Source organism: Anas platyrhynchos, chromosome 6, assembly GCF_047663525.1.
Source record: "Anas platyrhynchos isolate ZD024472 breed Pekin duck chromosome 6, IASCAAS_PekinDuck_T2T, whole genome shotgun sequence".
Classification (NCBI taxonomy): domain Eukaryota; kingdom Metazoa; phylum Chordata; class Aves; order Anseriformes; family Anatidae; genus Anas; species Anas platyrhynchos.
The window spans coordinates 21284973-21305996 of NC_092592.1; the positions used below are offsets into that span (position 1 = coordinate 21284973).

Consider the following 21024-nt stretch of genomic DNA (forward strand, 5'->3'; position numbering starts at 1 on the left):
CCAACCCTTCTTCCTTGGACTTGTTTTTTTGTGTGTGATTTTTTTTTATTTTTTAATCTTTCTTTTTTTTTTTTGCTGACAGTTGCCTGAGAAATTTACTCCTCCAGCTCCCATCACAGCTCCAGTAATGAGCCTTCCCACTGAGCCCCAAGGGATCCATCCTTCACTCTCCAGGTTGCAGGAATCTGGCCAGTCACCCCCAGGAGCACCCAAGGAAGGCAGCCTGCAGGTATCCAAGGAAAGTGTGGTGTTCCCTAGCCACCAGCTCCTTGTCAAGTAGAAAAACAACTTGGCTTTTGAGATTGCTTGGCAGCTGCAGGGCTTATGCCTGCTCCTTTGTCCTTGTAACATATCTCTGCCTGAGTGTTAGAGGAATAGTTAGAATTGCTGCCAGGGTGGAAAATGACACCTGGGTATGGCTGGGAGGGAGGGAGAGCAGACTGGCTGTCGGCCTGCTGAGGGTTGGGAATCCATAGCGGCCTGACGCTATACTGCAGTCTGAGGATGATAATATAACTCAGTGCTTCCAGGTATTCTCTGGATTTTCCAAGGGGTGACATTCTTTCTGCTCATAGTTGCAGAAGGGGAATTTGTCTGCTCCAGCCTTACATGTTCCTGTTGTATTCATTCAGCTGCTTCTGTCTCTGGCAGTATCACCAGCTACCTGCAGAGAGAGTTGAGAGGAAGGAGTTGCCGCCTGAGCACCAGGGGCTGAAGACTACCTTTGAAGGGCTGGTGCAGCGCTGCTCTGCTGTTGCCACTGATCCCGTAAGTCCTCCTTTCTCTGGCCTTTGGCTTGTTTGTCCTCACTGATGTTTGACTTCTATGTACTTCCTTCCTTGGTCAGGGTAAGAGAGGGAGAGTCGTCTCCATATAGTGAGGTTAATCTCCATCTGCCTCCTTCATTTGTGCTATAGGCTTGTTCGTCTCATGGGATCTGAGGTGCATTCTCTAGGATTTACCCAGTACTTCTCATTGCCTATTTGGATCAATGGTTCTGTCCTACTGGCTCTTTTTTTTTCTGAGGAAAGCAGAAGGAATGACCCAGCTGATTCAGCTTCATTTTTCACTGGCTTGATCTGCAGATAGTTCCTGCAGAGCTGGTATTGCCAGCCATCCTCAGAGCTTAAAGAGAAAGGCTGAGAGAGAAAGCCAGACAATCTTTGTGTCTGAGTCACTGAAATTTCTCCACCTCAGCTCCTGGAAGGCTGTTGGCACGTGTGCTGCATCACATGAATGTATCAGGCCAGGCTGTGTTCAGAAGCAAAACAGTGTTTGACACATCATGTTATATTAAGCTGTAAGGTCTTCCCAGACCTTAGGGTTACCGTGAAGCCTTCCAGGTGACTTCTACTTAGTAGGTGTTGGGAAAAGCACTGAGCCCTGCCTGTCAAACTGTCCTGGGGTCAGACAGCTTATGTGTAACAGTAGTTTCAGCACGTTTGCTGTGTGCATTCCGGGAGTGCAGTATAGCAATTTCTGGGAGATAACCTAAAGGTTCCCTCTAGGGATGGAAAGACTTGTGGCTTGGGCTTAATGTTCTCTAGCTCTAAGCTGACATGGAAGTTGTGGGGCTGGATTTGTACAGCAATACAATGCACCTGAGCTCCTGACCGTGCCAGGCCTGTCCCAGCATTGCCCAGAGACAGGTATTTCTATCCACAGTATAATGATAATGTACCTGTGAGTGGATTATCCAAGGTGGGACCCCAATTGTGTCAGTCCCACCAGTTCGTCAGTACTCAAATCCTCTTGTTGGTGGCTGCCTGGACTAAAAAGTATATTCCCTCCTTTCTAGTAGTTGCTCTGTCGTGTAGTGTGCAAACACTGTTACAAGGGAGGAATGTCTAGGCTGGGAGATGGGAACAAATTCCTGTCTTGGGAAGAGAACATGTGCATAAATACGTGCACAGTGAGGTCGTGGCTGGTTGTATCACAGTCTTGGCTGTAATCTGTCTGGCAGAGGTTGTGATGCTGCTGAAATGCAAGATGCTGTGGGAAGAATAGAGGGGAGGGCTGAACAAGAGCAAACTGATACTGGAAGCAGTGGGCTTTAATCCCTGGCAGAGCTAGCAATACCTATTTTACTTTAGAAAACTCGAAGAAAGCTGGAGGATGCATTGCAGCGGCTGGAGACCTTGTACGAGAAGCTCCGCGAGCAGGCGGTAAGTAGGTGCCACCATTCCCTGTGATTGAGTTGGTTTCCTGGTCCCACCTCTGTCCTGGGCTGTGGGCCTTGGTGTCTGCCTCAGTATTTCCAGCACATATCTTCTTAAGAAAGCTAGGGATTGCCAAACCTTATCATGTTCCTTGAATCCAGCCTGCCTTATACATTTTTTTTCCCTTAACCTTGGCCCAGATATAACGTAAGGAAAAGCTGGGGAGGTATTTGCAGGATACTTTTCCCCCAAGAAGGATACTGATATATTGACAGGTTCCAGATGGGAATGGGAAGTTGTAAAGGAATGTTTTCGGGGTGGTTATTAAGTGTGAATCTAGTGTAACCTCTAGCTTGGAAAACTGAAACAGCTGATGCCAATTGCTGGAGGGTTATCAATCAAGGGAAGAATCCTTGTAACATACATTCTTTCCCTGAGTGTCCAAATTATGCTTGAACAGAGACAGGATTCTGTGCTAGATGGACCTTTGACCTCCACAAATACATCAGATATTCACTTAATGCTGAAATGGTATTACCTAGGACCTGCATTCACTGTAACCCAGCCTGGGTATTGGTTTAATATTTGTCATGGGCTGGGAAACTGAGGGAGAGAGCAGGCTATTCCTCCTGCCAGTGCTTGGCTGTGTAGGTGCTGTGTTTCGTGAGGATTAGGTAGAGATCAGGAGGGAGGGGTATGGAGGGAGTCGGGGGCCTGTGTAACAGTGCTGGGCATTCTGACTTGTTTCTACTCCCTTCCTACAGCTCTCTCCAACCATCCTCATGGGTCTCCATGAGATTGCCCACTGCATTGAAGCTAGGAACTACCAACAGGGTCTCCTGGTTCACACCCAGGTGGTGAGCAGCAGCAGTTTCAGTGAGGTGTCTGGTTTCATGCCCATCCTGAAAGTCCTCATGACCATTGCTGGCAAGCTGAACGTGTAAGGTGCGGAGCAGCTGGTGCAGTGCACGCTGAGAGCTGGTGGACTCCCTCACCTGTCGATGTGCTGCAGGTTGTGGACTCTCCTTCTGACTCTGGAGAAATGTCTGTGCCAGCGCCTGGAACTGTGCTGAGCCAGCGTTCCTGGCCCCATCTGCTCTCCAGAAAGCCCACTGGACTGTGGGTCTCCTGGAGGCTGTTCTCTCCCTGCTATCCCCCCAAAGCTACTTCCCAACCCAGGGCTCTCAATTTCAGGTTGTCAGGTTACGCAGAGATTCCCCCCAGAACTGCTCTGTGTACCTCTTCCCTGCTCCCCCAGCACAAAGGGGGAACTTCCTCCTTCCCAGGCTGATGCTGCTTTTCAATAAGAGACAAACAGGGCTGGCACCTCGGGCTCTATTCCCTGCTGCCTCATAACAGCATGGGACCCTGGAACCTGTGGTGTCCCTGCTCCATTGGGCTGCAGCCAGGATCTCTCCTCTGGTTCTTTCTTTAACTTCATTCTAATATTTGACTCACTTCTTGCCCTTCTGTTCTCATACCTGCTACAACTAGGGCTAACTGCAAGCCTGCTCTGGGATAGCTTTGGTTCTCTCTTTCACCTTCACCCAGCCCTCTCTTTTCCTAGAAGGGTAATCAGGAGACCCAACTATCCCCCACACCCTCCAGTATCCCTTTTTCCCCCATAAGCTGTAGGCTTCAGCCTTTGTTTCAGACCCAGGGCTGGTTTCACCCTTCCAGCTCCTGGGACTCTCCCATTCAGGAATGCTGACAAGTTGGGCTGCTCTGTGTGCTCCTCCCCACAGCCAGTAGCATTGTGTGTCTGGGCTAAAAGCTGCACTGGCTAGCTGGCCTTTTTCACTTCCTTTATGCTAGCACGGTTGGCTTGTTGCCAGCTGGTGGTATCTAAAGGGATTTCCGGGCAGTCTAAGGGCTTTAGAAGCAGCAGGAGTCATACAGGTCCCTTTAAGTATCCCCTTGAGCTACTCAGACTGACCCAACTCAAGCAGGAGGAGAGAGCTTGTTGCTCCAAGTGTGGTGTGTTCATTCTGCCTATGGCAATGGGTATGTGCAAAGGTGGTTCTCAAAGCCCCTTGGCACCATGGTGGTAGAAATGTGCTGCAGGAGGTGGCATTGTCAGGTCCCAAGGACTTGGCTATACTGAAGCTTCTAATTACTGTGGCATTTCCTCTGGGCTAAAATAAATGAATGAAGCAAATGCATGAAGTCCCATGGAAGAAATCTCGGAAGGTAGATGGGATTTTAGGGCACATTTGTGTCTTTCCCTCTGTTCCTCCTCCCTTGTCTTCCTCTCTCGCCATCTTTCATGCTAGCTGGGCAGAGCAATTGGACCCTAGCTGGGAGCGAGGCTTCTTCCCAGTGTTTGGCTGCAGCCAGCCCCTGCTTTACTCTGCTTGCTGCTTGAGTGGTAATGCCATCATGGGTCTGTGGTTCAGTGACTTACATGGATCAGCCTGCTGTACCATGGGACTTCGGAGGGAGGGGAATCAGAGAAGGGAGGGAGAGGATATGTCTCATCCTCTCCTCTCCAGGTCAAAGTGCCTCCTTGTTGCTGCTGTGTTATATTTCTATTGCTGCACTTTGATGCACTGAGAAATTACAGAACAGTGAAATAAAAGCTGTGTTTTGTGACGCTTCTAGCTTTTTTCTTAGGCTTGGGCCTAAAGGCAGTTGCCTGTCATGTCTGGTTACAGGGGGACTTCTCTCAGTCTTCAGGGCCTCCTACTGAGTTCTCAGCTCAAAAAATGATGTGGGGCAAACCAGATCATTTACTCTGTGGGTGTGGGCAGCAAACATCCTGGTTTGAGACCTCAGGTCTTACCTGCTCCACAGGGCTGCAGGGTCAGAGAACTGTTCTTCAAGATACCTTCCTCAGTTGTTACTGTCCTTCTGCATCAGATACAAGAAGATCCCTGCAATGCTGGGGTTCCCCTGGGGAATCCCAGTGGTGTTGAGGATTTTGCACTTGGAATCAGGAGTTGGAAGGATATCAGTAAGTAAAGAGAGCCCTTGATGAGATCCTCTCCTGTTAAAAACCACTGTTACGCCACTGAAGCCGTGATACTTAAACAAGCACTAGGATCTGACCTTCTTTGTGGAAATCAAACGTATACCATTGAATTGCCAGTTCTTGCTACCAATTAATAACTTCTGAATCTTGGCTGATTTCACCTAAGATTTTAAGAAGGTATGAAGGCTGAGGTGGAACAGTAGTGAGATAAAGAGGGAAGAATCAAAAAATAAATAATAATAAAAAAAATGTTGCCAGCTGGCTTGCTATTGTATTTCTACAGGCCAGCCAGTCAGAAGACATGAAACTGAAGTATGAGGGACTATATTACCCGTCTTCTGGTTGGGATGATTTGGGAGGAAATAAAAGTTGAGAAACACTGGATGGAGGAAGATTTGGCCACTGTTAGGAAGGGACCATGGTTTATGAGGATTCTGGGCTATTAGAGATACAATACACACATTCAAGGAAAAACGGCCTTTTTTCAAGGGGCAAATGCCAGGTGTAAGGGAGCCTTGCAGTGCTGCAGGAGCAGTTAGCAACCAGTCTGGCCTCCCAGCTCTCCTTCATCGAGGCAGATGCAAGCTGATTTTCAAGGGCTGTACTTGTGTCGTGACCCTTGGATTCTGCTGTTCTGGATCTGGTTGTGGTACCCTGTGCAGTCCAGCCTATTTGCTTTAACTCAGGCCACTTGTACCACTGGGAAATTAGATTTTTTTCCATCTGTTTCTCAGATGCATTTGGTTTCCGTTTCCTCCAGCACGCACTGCACCTGCTGTCCTTGGGTTCGTGCAGAGACTGCCTACTTACCTTGCTTTTGCTCTTAGTCCTTCCTGCTTGTCCCCTTTGTCTCCCCATTGCTCAGTTCTGCTTCAGGTTTACTGCAGTGAGCACTGCCCCTAAAACTCTTGGTAGGGTAACCAAGCAGATGGTAGTGAGGGGACCCACTCGAGGGGCTCAGAGAGGCCAGGCCTCAGTCTCTGCAGCCCTAGTGCTGTTTGCTGCCTCGGAGGTGCAGTTGGAAAGCACTGCTCCAAGTACAGCACTGTCTGGCTGCCAACAGCTTCTGGTTTACAGACAACAGCCTGTCCGTGCCTCCCATGTGGGCACATGCTGCCACAGCGTCCCTGCACTGCTGTTTCTGTTGGGTGAGAAGGCCTCCGGTTTGACAAAGAATTGGAGGGGCAGGAGGAAGGGATCCCTGGGCATGGAGAACAGAGCTCTAATCCTGTTGCAGATAACATCATGTCTGTAGGCTAGGCTTGTGTGTGTTTGGGGGAACTGGAGGGGCAGAGATTGTTAGGCAGTATTTGTTTGTAAAGCCACTTGCTCTGAAGATAATGCTTGCACTAACTTCTATTGAGGGAGCAGTGTGAGTCCCCACAAAGTCCTTTCCCAAAGTGTCTTTGAAGCCAAGAACCCATTGAAAGGAAGAAAGGCCAAGAGAGGGGATTAGTTTGTTCAGCAGCTGTGAATTTCAGTGGGAGGCTGATGAACTCCAAAGTCTTTGTTGAGATTTTTTTTTGTAAGGAGCCCTGCTGGAGGGAGAGACCCACACGGGGGCCGCGGCCTTAGACAAGAAGGAATCCGAAGCGGCAGGGAGCTGTAAACGGGCCACAAGGACTTTTCCCAAACACTTTTCGGAAAAGGTGTTGTGAAGAGAGCGGAGGGGGATTAGCATGTGAAATGACACTTTCCATTGACTCCACAGAGGGGAGGGGAAAAGGGCTGGCTGGCTGATTTATTAGCATTTTGTTCCCTTCTCTTTTCTGCGCCCCCAGCAGCCCCCCTCCGCTTGCTCCCCTCCTCCTTGAGCCCTCTAAAGAGGTTTGGATTGGAAAAGGGAGCGGGGGGCTGCCTGTTTGTGTGTCATCTGGGCGAAGGTGACCACCTGGGAAGCTGAATGTAAATATTTCTCCTCTGAGGAATGCGCCTTCATTAAAGCGAAATGAATACATGGAAGCATCCAATCCTGCCACACAATGGCAGCAGTGCCTTTACTGCCTAGGGCTGCTTTTGCTGGGGAGGGGGACCCCTCCGGGCCCCGACCCGCTGCTGAGGTCAGCACATTTTGCAGCTGCGGTGTCGCCATTTTGTCCCAGAGAAAGAAGCATGCGGCAGTGGGGCCCCTGCTCCCAATGCGTCCTGTGTGCCCCCTCGCCCCAGCAGGCCTGGGGAGGGCTGGGGACGCTGTTCCCCTTCGCCAACTGGCGTCACCCTGCCTGGTGGGCGCATCCTGGCCTGCGCCACAGTCTTCACAGGGCACTTGTGTGGGGCAATGGCACAGGCAGGGGAGGGAAGGAAACAGCTTCCACGGCTTCCCCTTTTCTTCTTTTTTGAAGCTGGCTGTGGAATGGGGGAACACAGAGGGACAAGGGGTGGAAGCTGTCCTCTCTGCCTTGCGGTTGCCCCTAAGCTAGCCTGTTCTGAAGCTTTTCTCTGCTAGGTGACAGGCTCTCTGCAGCTCTCTACTTTCCTGCCTAAGGATGCATTCCCACCCCGGGGAGCAGGGCGAGGTGGTGCCAGAGATGCAAGGGAGACCTGGGGCAAGGTCCTTGTGTTAATAGGAATTTTGTGCACACAGCTGGTGGCTTGTGTCTGGAGCAGAAGTGTTTCAGCTTTCCCTGAGAATAGGCCAAGATTTTTTTTTTCTTCAGTTTTTGAACTGCCAGATTCTTGCTTCATGTGAATACTCTTGCTCTGGTGGGACCTTAGCTTGCCCTAGGTCTGAATTCCCAGCCCCATCAAAATAGCCCTGAGATGAAGGGGATATTTTATAACTGAGACACACATACAGACTGTGGAGTGTCTTTAGTGTGTCACCTCTGAAATGGGCACTTGGGCCTCTATCTGCACCCTCTCACCTCCTTTTCTTCTCACAGCTGCACTGCAGTTTGAGCTTGCCTGAGGCTGCATCCAAGAGAGCAAACCCTTTCCTATCATGGTAGGGGTGGAGGTGGAGGGAACTGGTCAGCTGTCCTTGTGCTAAACAGATGAGTAAGTGTCTGTGTTGTAGTCTCCAGAACTTTAACTACATACATCTGCACATGGAATTGGACAAACAAAACACCCAACACAACAGCATTTTGCAAGCACTTAGCTACTGATTTATTGCATTGGCTATTGGTTTACAAATATTGACTACGAGACAGATCTGATGGCCAGTAACTTAGTTCTGCTGGCTTCTCATCTGTCTAAAGGACACTTCAAACAGCAAAGTCAAGTATAAATTCATAGCCTGAGGAAGATCACTGTGATGGTGCAGTAAGTCTCCTCAGGTCCTGCTTCTTCTAGCCTCTTCCCTGCCTACCTCAGCCATGGCAAGGAACAGAGATGAATCAAACAAATCTTCCTGCTGCTTGCTTAGCCTATAGAGTATATACAATATGCCGTGGAGGAAAAAATGTTATGTATACATCACAGTAACTGTGCAATAAATTAAACTTCAAAGTGCTTCACTTTCCTATTTACAACACCATTAAATAGAAACTGACATTTTCTCAGACTAGGAAGAAGTATTTAGTTAGTTAGCTGACAGGGTAAGAGTGCTCAGCAAGTACACCAGGAACTGGGGAAGGGGCTTAGCTGGCAGCTCCTCTCTGGGAGAGATTTGGGAGGGAAAAGGGACTGGAGAAGTATGAGGGCATCATTATGGCACCAGTCAAGGGCTGGGGTGAAAAGGGAGGCCAGACCTGGAGGCTTTGAAGATAAAAAGGAAGCATATAAAAAAGTAAGTGATGTGACCCCTTCTTAGGACAAATGTTTAATGGGCAGGTCAAGCAGCAGCTTGAATTTTGCTGCTGCTGTCTCAGTTGCAAAGTGAAGCATTGGAGAGTTTAGCAGAGCTGTGAAGGGATGGGAGGTGATGCTGTGGGCCTCACAGAGGCTGGCTCACTACAGGAAAAGAGTTGCATACCTTTTCTCTTTCCTCATAGTGCAGGGCTTAATAAAAAGCAGTAACCATTTTCTTTTAGGGCCTCTTTTTTTGTTACTATAAGCCTCTTCTGTTTTAGGGTATACCACTCTGAGTGGCCCACATTTAGTGGTGCCGTCTTAGCTTCCTCATGTTTTCATGAGTGTTGATCTTGTTTGCTTAAAAGCCCAGAGCAGCGTGAGCAGTACTTGCTTGGGGAACAGAAAAGCTGAAAGGAGCAGGAGCCACAGAGACCAGCTGCATTTTCGGCAATAAAAAGAGTCACTGGATAGAGTAAACTTGGGTTGAAGGGCCCAAATCTCACCTGGTTTTGTCAACACGAGTGTCCCAGAGGTCATCAGCCCCTGCACTAGAAGGAAATGCCCTGTATGGCCAAGGCCCAGGGGAGTTCTTCTGCTTTGTCCAAGCCCCAGTGAGGTGATGCTGGGTGAAGAGGCCTTGCTTGGGAATGAGACAAAGCTAACCCCAAAGGAAATGGTGCCAGGGGCTGCTGGGGAGGTGGGAAGGGAAGGAGAGGAGAGGCAGAGAGGACCGTGGAGGAGCAGGGGGCAGTTAGAGCTTTCTCTTGAGCTTGCGGCTGGCCCCACCACCCCCACTCCGCTCCCGCTTCTCCTTGCGGACGCAGAAGTACTTGGTGACCCTTTTGCGGCACTGCTCGCACCTCACAGCACAGCACCAGTGGAACTTGCAGTTACAGCTGGACACCATCTCAGCCCGCCTCTCCTCCACTGCTAGCCCGCAGTCCCCACACAGCCGCCGGCAGCTCCGCTTCTCCCACTTGCTGAGCGCCTTGCCTCTCTTCAGGCACTCCCTCCCCTCCGTGCCCAGCAGCCCCAGCGTCTTGTTCTCCAGGCAGTAGTCAGGGGAGTCTTCCAAGTGGACCAGCTCCTTCTTGGAGATGGAGCTGAAGGTCTCGGCAATGGCACCCCGGCTGGCAGCGCTGTTCCCTGCCCCCTGCAGCAAGTCCACCTTCAGGGCCTTGTGGTACCTCTCCTTGAGGTAAGTGCCCACCTCCCGAAACTCGGGCAGCTGCAGCCAGCAGGTCTGGGTGGTGCAGCTCCCCGACACGCCATGGCATTTGCAAGTCCGCTTCATGGTCCCTTTGACGGCCTGCAAGATGAGGAGAGAAAGAGGATGCAGGAAAATGCCCAGAGGGCTCATGGGGGTCATTTCTGTGCTGCAGCTCATGGACAGGTCTGTCTCCAAGCTTGTGGAGGGGTCTGCCATGGCCCCTCCTTGTACAATAGCCCTGCCCAGGGATGGTTGGTTAAAAGTTCAGGTTTGCTTCTCCACAGTACTTTACCACTTGAAGAGGGAGAAAGGACAGCAAGAAGGAGTCAGCAGGGTAATCACAGAAGGTTTGCTATGTTAGAACAAACACTCATGTCAGTACTGCTACCCCGCCTTCCCCTCTCCTCAGCAAGGTAATTATTTCTCCTGGGCACATGCTTTTAGCCACCGCAAACAGTGAGTCTCCATAGCGAATGACCAGAACACATCAAGGATGTGCTTCCAGGTCTGGAGGGAGGGAGGGGGCTCACCTTTCTACCCGCCTCATTGTTATGCAGGTTCATAGCAGCTCTGGCATCTTGTCCAGTCTCCAGGGCATCCACAAACTGCTTGGAGATGGCTTCCCCGAAGCCCACGTTATCACTGCAGCCTCCCCATAGCCAGCCTTGCCCACCTAGGAAAGGAGATGAGATGTGCACTGCCAGGGAACCAGCCCCTCACCGTGCTGTGGCCCCAGGGATGAGAAAGGGCGATCACCAGAAGCAGTGGGATGGGGAATGGAGGCTTGGGGACAAAGCCAGCCATTTGCCCAGTGGTATTCCCAGTTTCCCTCCCCTTGTGTTTCTGCCATTTCTACTGAGACGTGGGCAGTATGTGGCTCATGCAGGAAGTGAAGGCACATGTGAGAAACCCAAGGATTTCCAGGCTTTCTACAGAACAGGATTCAGAAGCTGTTAATAATCATATATCAGAAATCTTAAATAGATGAAGCTTTGGGTCTTTAATCACCTTCCCTCTAAACATGACTTTAACCAGACCAGTCTGAAACCATACAGCAAGACGTGGCGGGTACTTTTGCTAACCTAGTGTGGGCTTGATAATTTAGCTCAGCTGCCTGGAAACACATTGTGCGGTTTCTTCTTTTCCTCCTAGAGAAAAATACCAAATTCTCTGGGAAGGTTTGAAATCTGGAATATTCTGACCCTTGTGTGCCTCAGTGGTACATTGTGGGCGTTGTGGTTTAATGGCCTTGTGCCTCTTGTCCCTGAAAGGCCTGGCCCTTGCCTGGGTGCCCTCTCACAGGGAAAGGCGGTGGTGTCTCACGGGAGGTGGATGATTGCAGTGGATGATGAAGTCCAAATCAAGAGCTGGGGCCGAAGGGAGAATGGAAACATTTAACCAGCGCAGAAACAGAAACCCAGAGTCAGTGTGGCAGCATGTGGAATTGAACCGTAATGTTTTGGACAAACCCAAAAATTTCCTTTGCCTGCCAAGTTTTTAAGTTCGCAATGGAAAAATTTCATGAAAAACAGACGTGTTTTGGGGAAAGGAAGTGTAGCATGACTAGCTCAATTTTCCAGAGAAGATAAAATTTGTTGTGTTGTTGCCCAAAAGTCTTGCTCTGCTAGAGATGGGCCATCCCAGGCCTCAGACACCTATGAAATTGTGACTGTTTTAAAAAGTATTAGCCAATAAAGCAAATTACTCAATACTGGACACTCCAGTGGAGTTTGTCACAAACTGACACACACCAACTGTCCAGTACAGTTAAGAAAAAAAAGGCTTTTATCTTGATAATTTAAAAATCTCACTTTTTTCCTTTCAAAACAAAATGCCCAAATTTCACTGTTTTGTGTGAGAGCTGAGGGGAGAGCCAAAGTGGTAAAGCCCTGGGGTTCCACACCAAGGGCTGTGCAGCAGCTAGAGGCTGGGGACAGCAGGGATGGGGATGAGATGAAGGCTGGGCACTGCCAGTGTTTCTCCTGACTGTGATCTCATGTATCTGCCGCACTGATGAAAGCTCCTGAGGCCTATAAATGCCATCCTGCATTCCCCAACAGTAATTCTGGTGGAATTGTGGAGGAGAGGAGAGCTTCCTCCTGCAGTCTGGGGCATGACAGGGGGACCCCAGCTTGTCTGTCCTTACCGAGCTGCCCATTGCGGGAGTCATCACAGCCACAGTTGTCAAAATCCCCCAGGCTGCAGTTCCGGGTCAGTGTGTACATGACGCCTGCGGAGCTGATGGCATGGACAAAGGCGGTTTCTCGGTTTGCTGTCAAGTGGGAAGACAAGGAGAGCAAATGTGCTAAAGATTTCATGGCAAGACCAGTGTTAGAAATGACTCTTGCCATGCAGGAGACTGGGATGGATGAGATTTGCAATGAACAGGGAAGAAAGGATACCCTATATGTTAGATTAGCTTTGTCTTGAACCACATGAAGATGAAAGTTACCAGTCTCAAACTGACTTGTGCTATTTCCAAGGGTGTGGATGAGTTCATCACTTGGCTGTCGTGGGAGCTCACCAGAGGGTGTACAGACACACAAATGTCCCCTTCATCTCACTGATACACCCCAGGGAGGAAGGGGCCTTCTCCCTCAAGCCTTTTCTTCTGCTAGACACCAGCCCACACTGACAGGGGCTCAGTGTGGTACCCATACCTGCCCACCAATATCTGTGTGGTGTTCATCAGCTAATGTCACTGGGCCTTTGGCTTTCATTTAACATCAGCAGGGGCTGTGTCTGAGCAGATAACCTAGACAGGAATGGTTCTGGGACCCCCTCCCCATCCCAACTAACACTGGATTTCTGCACCAGGTATCTCTGATGACACAGCCTCCTGGAAGCTGTGGGGAGATTTTCCTCCTTCTCCTGCTCCTTGGCCAGAACACAGCCACCACAGAGCTCTGTCTTGCTCACTTCACTCCCATCCCCTCTGTTCATTGCCCAAGCTGATTCCCAGCCCTGAAGGCAAGAGGCCCCCCTTGGGCATGGTGTATCCAGCAGCCCACACGGGGCTTGGTGGGGCACTCCTGCACCATCTGGGTCTTGGCTGGTCCAGAAGCAGCACTGGAGTTGCAAGGCTGCCTTGCCTTGAAGCTAAGTCCCAGCACATGTCTGATGGGTGAAGGGGCCTCCTGGAAGATCCCTCCTGGGCTTTCCCAGGAGAGGGACAGCCCAGATGGGAATGGAGCAGGAAAGGAGGCACATGGGAAGAGAGGAGGGGCTGCTGGGCTCTAACCTGTGGCAAGGGGGTCCCGGTAGTGGTGTCCAATGCTTTCCTTACCGCTGCGCAGCCCGCCGTGGCTGGAGAGCTGCAGTGCCCTCTCGGGGCAGTTCCAGCGGTCCCAGGCGAACTGGAACTTGCACTCCTCGATGCCGCTCTGCGCCCCGGCCGCCACGCTGCTGGAGTAGATGAGATAGGCCTAGGGGCAGAGCAGCAGGTCAGGAGGGGGATGGCACCACCCTGGCACTGCATATTGTGGGTCCTGCTGCTTTGGGGTCTCGATGGATGGAGAAGTATGGTGCAGAGCGCCAAACTCCCTAGGAGGCTGGCATTCAACTGCAAAGAACCTGTGTGCCATCTTACTGAGACAAGATGTACTGAGCTGAAGGGCTGTCCTGGGTTTGGCTTCCCTGGGGTCTGGCAGTTGCCAGCAGCCGCAGGAAATGCATTTTCTGCTGTGCTGGGTCAGAGGCTGAGCCTCCTGCAGGAAGAAGGCCAAATGGAGCTGTTGGCTAGTAGCCATGTTAGGAGCAATGTGCTGGCCAGCCCTGGCAATGGGGAAACCCTTATCTCTCCAGTGTGAAAGGAGATGGCTTCTAAAGATGGGTTTATCAGGAGGAACAAAAATCTGGGGGTGAATTTTACAGCTGGTCCTGGTTATGGAAAAATAAGCCTCTAAAAGAGGGATCCAAGGAGGAGGGGAGTGTCCCTCCAGCTAGATAACCATGGGTCCTGATGCTGACTTGATAAGCGGGAAGCGATAGATGGCAGGTGAAATCCTCACCTGATGTCAATAGATCTATGTCCAAATTCTGACCCCAAGCAGCTTAGGATCCCAGGCTCCTTTGCTGACAGCCCATGAAGCTGCGGCTCTTGGGAGGGTATCCCTGGCCCTCCCATGCCTTGTTGCTGGAGTCCTGGGGTGAGGGGAGCTTTGGCTGAGGCTGGATGGAGAGGAGTGGGAAGGAGGAGCCACCCCCCACCCCCTCCCCTGGGTTTAGTGGAATCAGGGACAGAGATCAAAGGGATTTCTCTTACCTTGGGGCCCGTCATCAGGAAATTATTCACTGACCTGGAAGACAGAGACAGTGTCAGCAGGGAGGGGGTGACGGCGGAGGGGCCTGGGGAATGCCTGGCATCCCAGGGCTCTCCTCTCAGCCCTGCAGCCTGCCTGGCTCCTGGCTGCAGGCACCTCTGGTCTCTTGGTGCCTCCTCCTTCCCCCTGCCTGCTCCCCCCTCCAGGTTGGACCCTCTCTGCCTGCACAGCCCCAGTGACCCCTCTTCCCCTGGTCCCCATGGCTGCACTGTCCTCTGTCCTCCTCTCCAGAGCAACTCCTCAGCCCTGCTGTCTGCACCCCTTTCCCTCCCCACTGCTGCAGTCCCCTGTCCTCTATCACCACTCCTTCCTTTCGCTCTCCTTCTCACAGCTGCCCTTCATACCAATTCCCCCATCTTTTTAGCGTTTCCCTGCTCACCTACCCTTGCCTTTTGCCATAACCAAATGCTGCTCAGCTTAACTCAGTGTAGCGTGCACCCAGCCCCAGGAGATGGGCCATGCCCCACAGCCTCCTGCATTCCTGTGAAGCCAGCTTTGGCAGCCCATGCTCTCCTCTTGCTTAGCCCAAATTAAACTTTGATGTTTTCCAAGTGAAATGTGAAAAAATGAGATGAACAGTTTCCAGAGCTGCCCGCTTGTAAGTATTCCTGTGAAAATTTTATTTCCGCTACTGTTCATGGAAAACTGCCACTATTCATATAAATTAATTTTTCTACTGAAAATATGCGAGGTCTGCTTCAGTAATCTTAAATTTTGGGCTCCTAAAATCTTAAGTTCTGTGAGCCTCATGATCCCCCTGCTTTGCTCCATAGATCAGCAAATTCTATTCCTTTTACAGAGGGGAAAAAAAATTAAAATGTGGGCTCTCTTCCTAAGGATATTGCAAAATAAAGGAAAGCATCTCTCATATTTATTTTTTGAATCACAAGTTTTTTGTAACCAATTTCACGCTCTTTTGGCATGTGGTTTTTGCTTGCCGTGACACAACATTTTTAATCTCTTCTCATTGCTCCCACCTGAGACTGCCCTGCCCAAAAGGCCACACCGTGCCCCATGAGATCTGCTGCCTGCCAGGGTGACTGCACAGCCTGAGCTGAGAGCAGCTTCCCCCTTTCCTCGGGCAGTGGTGGGATGTGACACTGTCCTCAGCAGGGACTGAGAGTGTCCTGAGCTGCTGGTGTTGCTGGGTGGCAGCTGGGGGCTGCTGAAGCTGAATGAAGGCTTTCAGCAGGTTGCTGTAGGATCATCAACCCCTCAGCCTGGCTGCAGGCTTGTTAAGCCAGGCTTGCTCACAGGCCAGCATTCATTGAGTATTTCTCCACTGGAAAAAATCCCCGCTGGCCTCCCCTGTTCCCTGCAGCCTTGAGCTCCTTCCTCTGCACCAGCACAACGATTTGCAGGATTGTGCTGGAAATCACGGTCGCTGAAACCATCATAGTCTCTTTTTCCAGCAAGAAAGGCTGTTTGGATGCAAGTGGTCTGTCAGTATCAAGAGCATGTGTGGTGCTGTGACCACCACGAGAGATCTGGAGGACGCAGCTCAGCTATGCCTGGCAGAAAGGACAACAGCCAACCCCAACAATCCCTAGCCAGAAATGAAGCAAGAGGAGGGAGGCTTATCCTACGATCAGCTCGTTCCAAATCTCCAGGTTTGCAAAATAACCCTCATGACTATTTCTGGTGACTGCAGAGAGCCTGTCCTGCCTGCACGCTGTGGCTCTGAGGAGATGGGTGCGTGCTGTACCCCAGGGGAGGACAATGATGCTGGAGAGGTGATGTGAGCTGATTGAGACCTTGCATTGAGTAACAGAGCAAAACGCTGGAGCATAAATTAAGAGAAACTGGGCTCTCACAGAGCCTTAGCATCCCAGCAGTGCAGGCGAAAGCAGACACTACCAACCCAAGCTGGGGGAAGAAGTGCAGCCATGCAGCAGTTCCCTCAGCTGGAGCTGCCCTGATGGAGATCTCAGAGGTACACCACAAAAAGGAGGGCTAAGGAGGGCTAGCTGCTTTAGCTCAGTCAAAACCACAAGAAACCCGATCGTTGCTATTACTCACAGTTCAGGGGTTTAAAGAGCTAGCTTGCAAAGTTTCGTTTGGCAAGTACTTTTTTATTTTCCTTTTTTTTTTTTTTTTTTTTTTTTTTTTTTGTGGAAATGTATCCATATGGATGAAGATATGGGAAAGGCTCCCCCGGGTCAAGGTGGGAGGGGGCCGCGGCCAAGGCACAGTGTGAGAGCAGCAGGCCCTTTCCTTTGTTTCAGGCCCAGGATTCAGCCCCAGCTGTTCTTCAGGCCCGGTGGGTGCTTCGGCATGAAGCTGATGGCTATTTTGCAGAGGAATTTTCCTCTGGGAGCCGCTTCTGCATTGTACAGCTAATTAAATATTTCCTGGGACTTGGAGAGACGGCATCTGTAGCCGGGTGATTAGAGCATCGGGTGACCTGAATCACACAGGGGCATGAACCTGGGGCTTTTCAGGCTGTGTAAGCTCTGTGGGTCCCCATCCTCGCGCAACTGGGTAGCAGCATGAACAAGTTATTTTCCGTCTGTTTTCCCTCCTGTCCTTTGCCTTTTCCTTAAGAGCTTTGCCGTGGGGACCACACTAGCTTGTTTATGATGGCGTTGGTATGAATCTGAGCCCCTGGTAGCAGCTGTGAGAAAATTCTGCTAAAATGCCCTCATGTAGGCAAGATCTAGGGAATTACAATTCCTCTCTTATCTGGCCCTTGTGAAACGAGAGACATCCCATCTGCACTGCTTCCTACTTCTTTGGTAGGGAAAGGCAAATTCACAGTGTGCAAGAAGCATTTGTTTCAAACCTTTGCGGGCCTCATCTTGGACTAGGAACATCTGAGAAGTTGTAAGGGTGGCTTTAGGAGGAGGACAGTAATCCACGGGTTCAGGTTTTACAGAAAACCAGTCTGCTAGCAGGCATCAGTTGACATAGCTGCATTGAAGCAGTGGGTCTGTTCCTCCCAGGATAAACCTCAAGGTTCACAAAAAGGCCAAGTTCAGGATATGCCAATTCACCATCTGCAGCTGAGCAAATGGTACGGTAGCGGTTTCCCAGTAGGATATTCTGAAAATTTTTATTAAGTCGGGGAGACAGAAGGCATTTTCCCTGAGCTCTCCGATCAACAGGCAGGCACACTGCTGGGTAGGTTTGTAGCACTTAGAGGAGTAAAGGATTTCTTCAGATCAGTACGCTTCCTCCCCCCACACACACAAATAACTCTTGCAGCTGCAAGTGCATTCAGGACAAGGGGAGATGGGACAGTTTGAATATTGGGGTACTATCTGCTGAAAAGTGGGCCATTGTATGGCTGGAAGTTTTCTTACTTATGCTGAGAGGGAACAAAAGGTAGCAATGGAGACAAACTGTTCACTTTGTCCTCGACCATATGATATAGCTAAGAAAAATGCATATGTTTTTCTGGATATATTCTCTAGCAAGGACAGAAAGCAATTAAGCCACTCATGCCCCAGAAGTAGTGGACTGTTGGCAATGCCGCTGGAGCCATCTCTGAAAGGCAAGTAGCATAGAAATGAATCTCTCTTTGATTTTGTCTCTGTAACATGATTTGTTTATTGTTTTTTATATTTTCTAGCTATCTAATACTCTTTCCCTCCACCTCCAAACTCCAGGATAGCATTACACGGATGGGAGCAGAGCACAGACAGACCTCAGTAGGCAGGGAGTGGGGTCCCGCTGAGTGCTACAGCCACCTCCACAGCCCACGCACGGCACTGGGCAGGGTGTGCTAACTCTGCTCATCCTGAGAAAAAGCAAACCTAGGACAAGTGGTGTTTCGTTGCGTCTGGTATTAGAAAATTATCTCAAAGCTAACCTATAGCAGAGGTTGTCTGTCACATGGTGTTGGGTTCAATAGGAAATGATGCCGCCAAGCATCTGTCCTATTATATTTTACACATATCAAATACTAATAAGCCTCTGATAATTTCTACTCAGTTACAATGTTACCCAGTAACACGCACCCTGCTCCTCAGTTTAATATGCCCTGAGAGCCTTATCAAATCTCTCATTAAAGAACTTGTTTGATACCTGATCACCCACTCACGCTACTCTGCTGCTGATTCAGATTTCTCTCTTTAGAAAATGATACAGCTGTATTTAGATCTTTACTGTCATTGTTTTAAATGCAGAAAATGGATACAATTTCACTTTCGACCTGAATTTTATCCTCAAGCTATTAGAAAACCAGCAACACCAGAAACTAGAGGCAACCCCATATCTGAAGTATAAAAAGCATTTTAATAATACCAAGTTGTGGCATTAGAGGTTGTTACATTATTCCTACAGGATAAGAAACTGGGAAGTAACTCATTAACATTTGAGGTTTTACATTTGTTATTTCATTTCTCTTGATTTTCTTATATTTATTAACCTTTTAGTTGCTAAATACAACCCTGGCACTTTGCTGGTCTAGAAACATGTTGACTGTTCCACCTAGCTTATATGGCAGAATCTAATTCACTATCAGAAAAGGAAAGTGGCCACATATACAAAAAGCATTTATTGTTGATCTAAATACCTCCCCATGCCCTGCTCCCAATTATAGTGATCAAATCCCAGAAGGAAAAAAAAATACCTTGTTGCATTTTAAGCACTTAGATCAGATAAACAGCAGAAATTGCAAGCAGGATTATTACAATTCCCATTAACTTTTTTTTTTTTCCTCCTCTGTGAGAGTTAAAGGACAGGATCTGTAATATGATCATTTCAAATAAAGTTTACAATTTTCCTTTCTCTCAGGAAACTATGACCTATGAGCAAGATGCTGAGAGAAGAAGAGCTATCTTGAGCTATAAACTTTTCTTTTAGATAAAACCTTCTGAAAGTCAAGCAGGACATTTAGACATCCCACTTCCATTGAAAATGTCTGGGATTTCTGTATTTCACTCCACTGCATGCACTGAAAATTCTGTCCTTTGAACTTTTTCTAACAGACGTTGATTTATTTTTTTCCTTTTAATGTATTTTAAACCTGTTTATATCGGGGAAAGTAAGAGACATATAAAGGGAGAAGGAAAAGAACAAAATAAAATCAGTATGAGTTTTTGCCTTGCTTTGCCTTTCTGCATAACATACATATTCCCCTTGCTCAAGAAGTAAAATTTAGCCTGAGTTTGCTACTGTATCATAATTAGAAGTATACAAGGGAGAAGAAAACCTCTGAGAGAACACAGATTTCACCCCCACCCTAGCAAGAATGAGTTCCCACTTAGTCTTGAGTTTCCCTTTCTGTAATTTTGTTTTTTCCATCCACAGTAACAACTCCAGAGATCTGCTATGGGGGAGGCAAGGGATTTTAGTAATTGAATGGGAAAAGGCTTTCCTTGCTGTTAGAGATAAGTCTGCGATCCACTGAGCAGATTCCCCGGGACATCACAGAAAGGGAGAATAAAGTTTGGGTACTCAGTAGAAATCACTTATGAAAAAAATACGTAGAGCTCGGTCATTTGAGTCCATCTCTGCCTGAGCATGGGATAGATATACTCCACAAGGGATGATACAAGGACTGATGCAAATGTAATCTCTTTCTGTTCACCGTTATAAAACATTTCTGGAAATAATATAAAGCAACTCTGAGGATGAGCAATAGGTCGTCAGGAGATAACCACAGGTTTGTACCCAGGGGACGCTTCTGATGGGTCCCAGGTGGTTGGGAACCAAACCATAGCAATTTCTACACCAAAAGCTTCTCCCCAGGAAACCCTAATACACGAATTTCAGACATGTAATCCTGACCCTGTGCCTGCATCAGACTGATGCTCCTGTGTATCGAGCTTATCCCTGCTGTCTCTGAGCTCTTAATCAGGGACTGTCTTCTCTGGGGAGAGTAAGAGAAGCCCCATTTGATTTGGTTAAGATAAGAGGCAAGCAGACAGTGAGCCTTTGGAAAACCAGAAATCCCTGACTGTCCCAATGGGATATCTCCCCAGTTGGAAGTGAGGGGCTAGATCTTCCACATCTTCTCTTGGGACATCCGCTCCAATTTACCCCAGCTCAGGATCTGTCCCATAGAGTAAATGCTGGGAGGTGAGGGGGGGAAAAGGGAATTCTCTGCTTAGATCAAATGTCTCTGCCAGTGGTTGTCTTGGGACTTAGTTAAATATCTGGTCTCACTAAAGTACAGAAGAGAGCTATGTGGAAAAGAGGGGACATTTAGGAAGGTGAAGAGGAATATCCTTAGGGTCTCTGGGAAGGACACCTGCCTGCGACACAGGCTGAGGTGCTCTCAATACTCACCAGGCACAGCAGGGTTGGAAGAAGGGAGTGAGGAGGAAGATGCCCAGATAAGGGTCCATGTGAAACATAAAATCCAAGTAAAGAGGGAGAAAGGACATCCTAAAAAATAAAAATAAAAAATTGGGTACCACCACCAGGGAAAAGAAAAAGAAAAAAAAAAAAAAGCAACAAAATTAGGGAAGGGATGGAGTTATTTTCCACCCGGCGCTCCTGGTGTGATGAAGAGGCGCATGCCCCCTGAATCCCAACTTCTGTGAAGGGTAACCAATCCTAAAGTAAGAGCTAAAGGGGGTTGGTGAAATGGAGCCGCAGAACTTCCTAAGAAGAGATTATCTACTTAATTAAAGATTTTTTTTTCCCTAAGTCCTTCAGCCAATCAGGACTCAAGTGCCA

The 21024-nt window shown here is 49.0% G+C and overlaps 2 protein-coding genes across 6 annotated transcripts in view; one reads left to right on the top strand and one right to left on the bottom strand.

The window, feature by feature from the left end:
* The window catches only part of SEC31B (SEC31 homolog B, COPII coat complex component), a 30496-nt gene extending 25745 nt beyond the window's left edge, over positions 1 to 4751 (top strand). For all 4 annotated transcript variants that reach the window (XM_027460773.3, XM_027460774.3, XM_013104762.5 and 1 more), the window contains 4 exons: positions 83 to 229; positions 652 to 768; positions 2094 to 2165; positions 2924 to 4751. In XM_027460773.3, coding sequence (XP_027316574.1) covers positions 83 to 229; positions 652 to 768; positions 2094 to 2165; positions 2924 to 3103 — 516 coding nt within the window. In that variant the 3' untranslated portion in view covers positions 3104 to 4751. The remainder of the gene's footprint in view (positions 1 to 82; positions 230 to 651; positions 769 to 2093; positions 2166 to 2923) is intronic.
* Positions 4752 to 8214: 3463 nt separating this feature from the next.
* On the bottom strand, positions 8215 to 20807 carry WNT8B (Wnt family member 8B). 2 transcript variants are annotated; one of them, XM_072039545.1, is made up of 6 exons: positions 20632 to 20807; positions 14340 to 14373; positions 13362 to 13500; positions 12222 to 12347; positions 10606 to 10748; positions 8215 to 10174 (listed from the first exon to the last, which is right to left on the bottom strand). In XM_072039545.1, exons 1-6 carry the CDS (start codon positions 20727 to 20729, stop codon positions 9617 to 9619), a joined length of 1098 nt encoding a protein of 365 aa, XP_071895646.1. In that variant the 5' UTR covers positions 20730 to 20807; the 3' UTR covers positions 8215 to 9616. The 2 variants fall into 2 exon arrangements, with proteins under 2 accessions (XP_071895646.1, XP_071895645.1); XM_072039544.1 differs by having other exon boundaries at positions 13317 to 13500.
* Between the last annotated feature and the right edge of the window lie 217 nt (positions 20808 to 21024).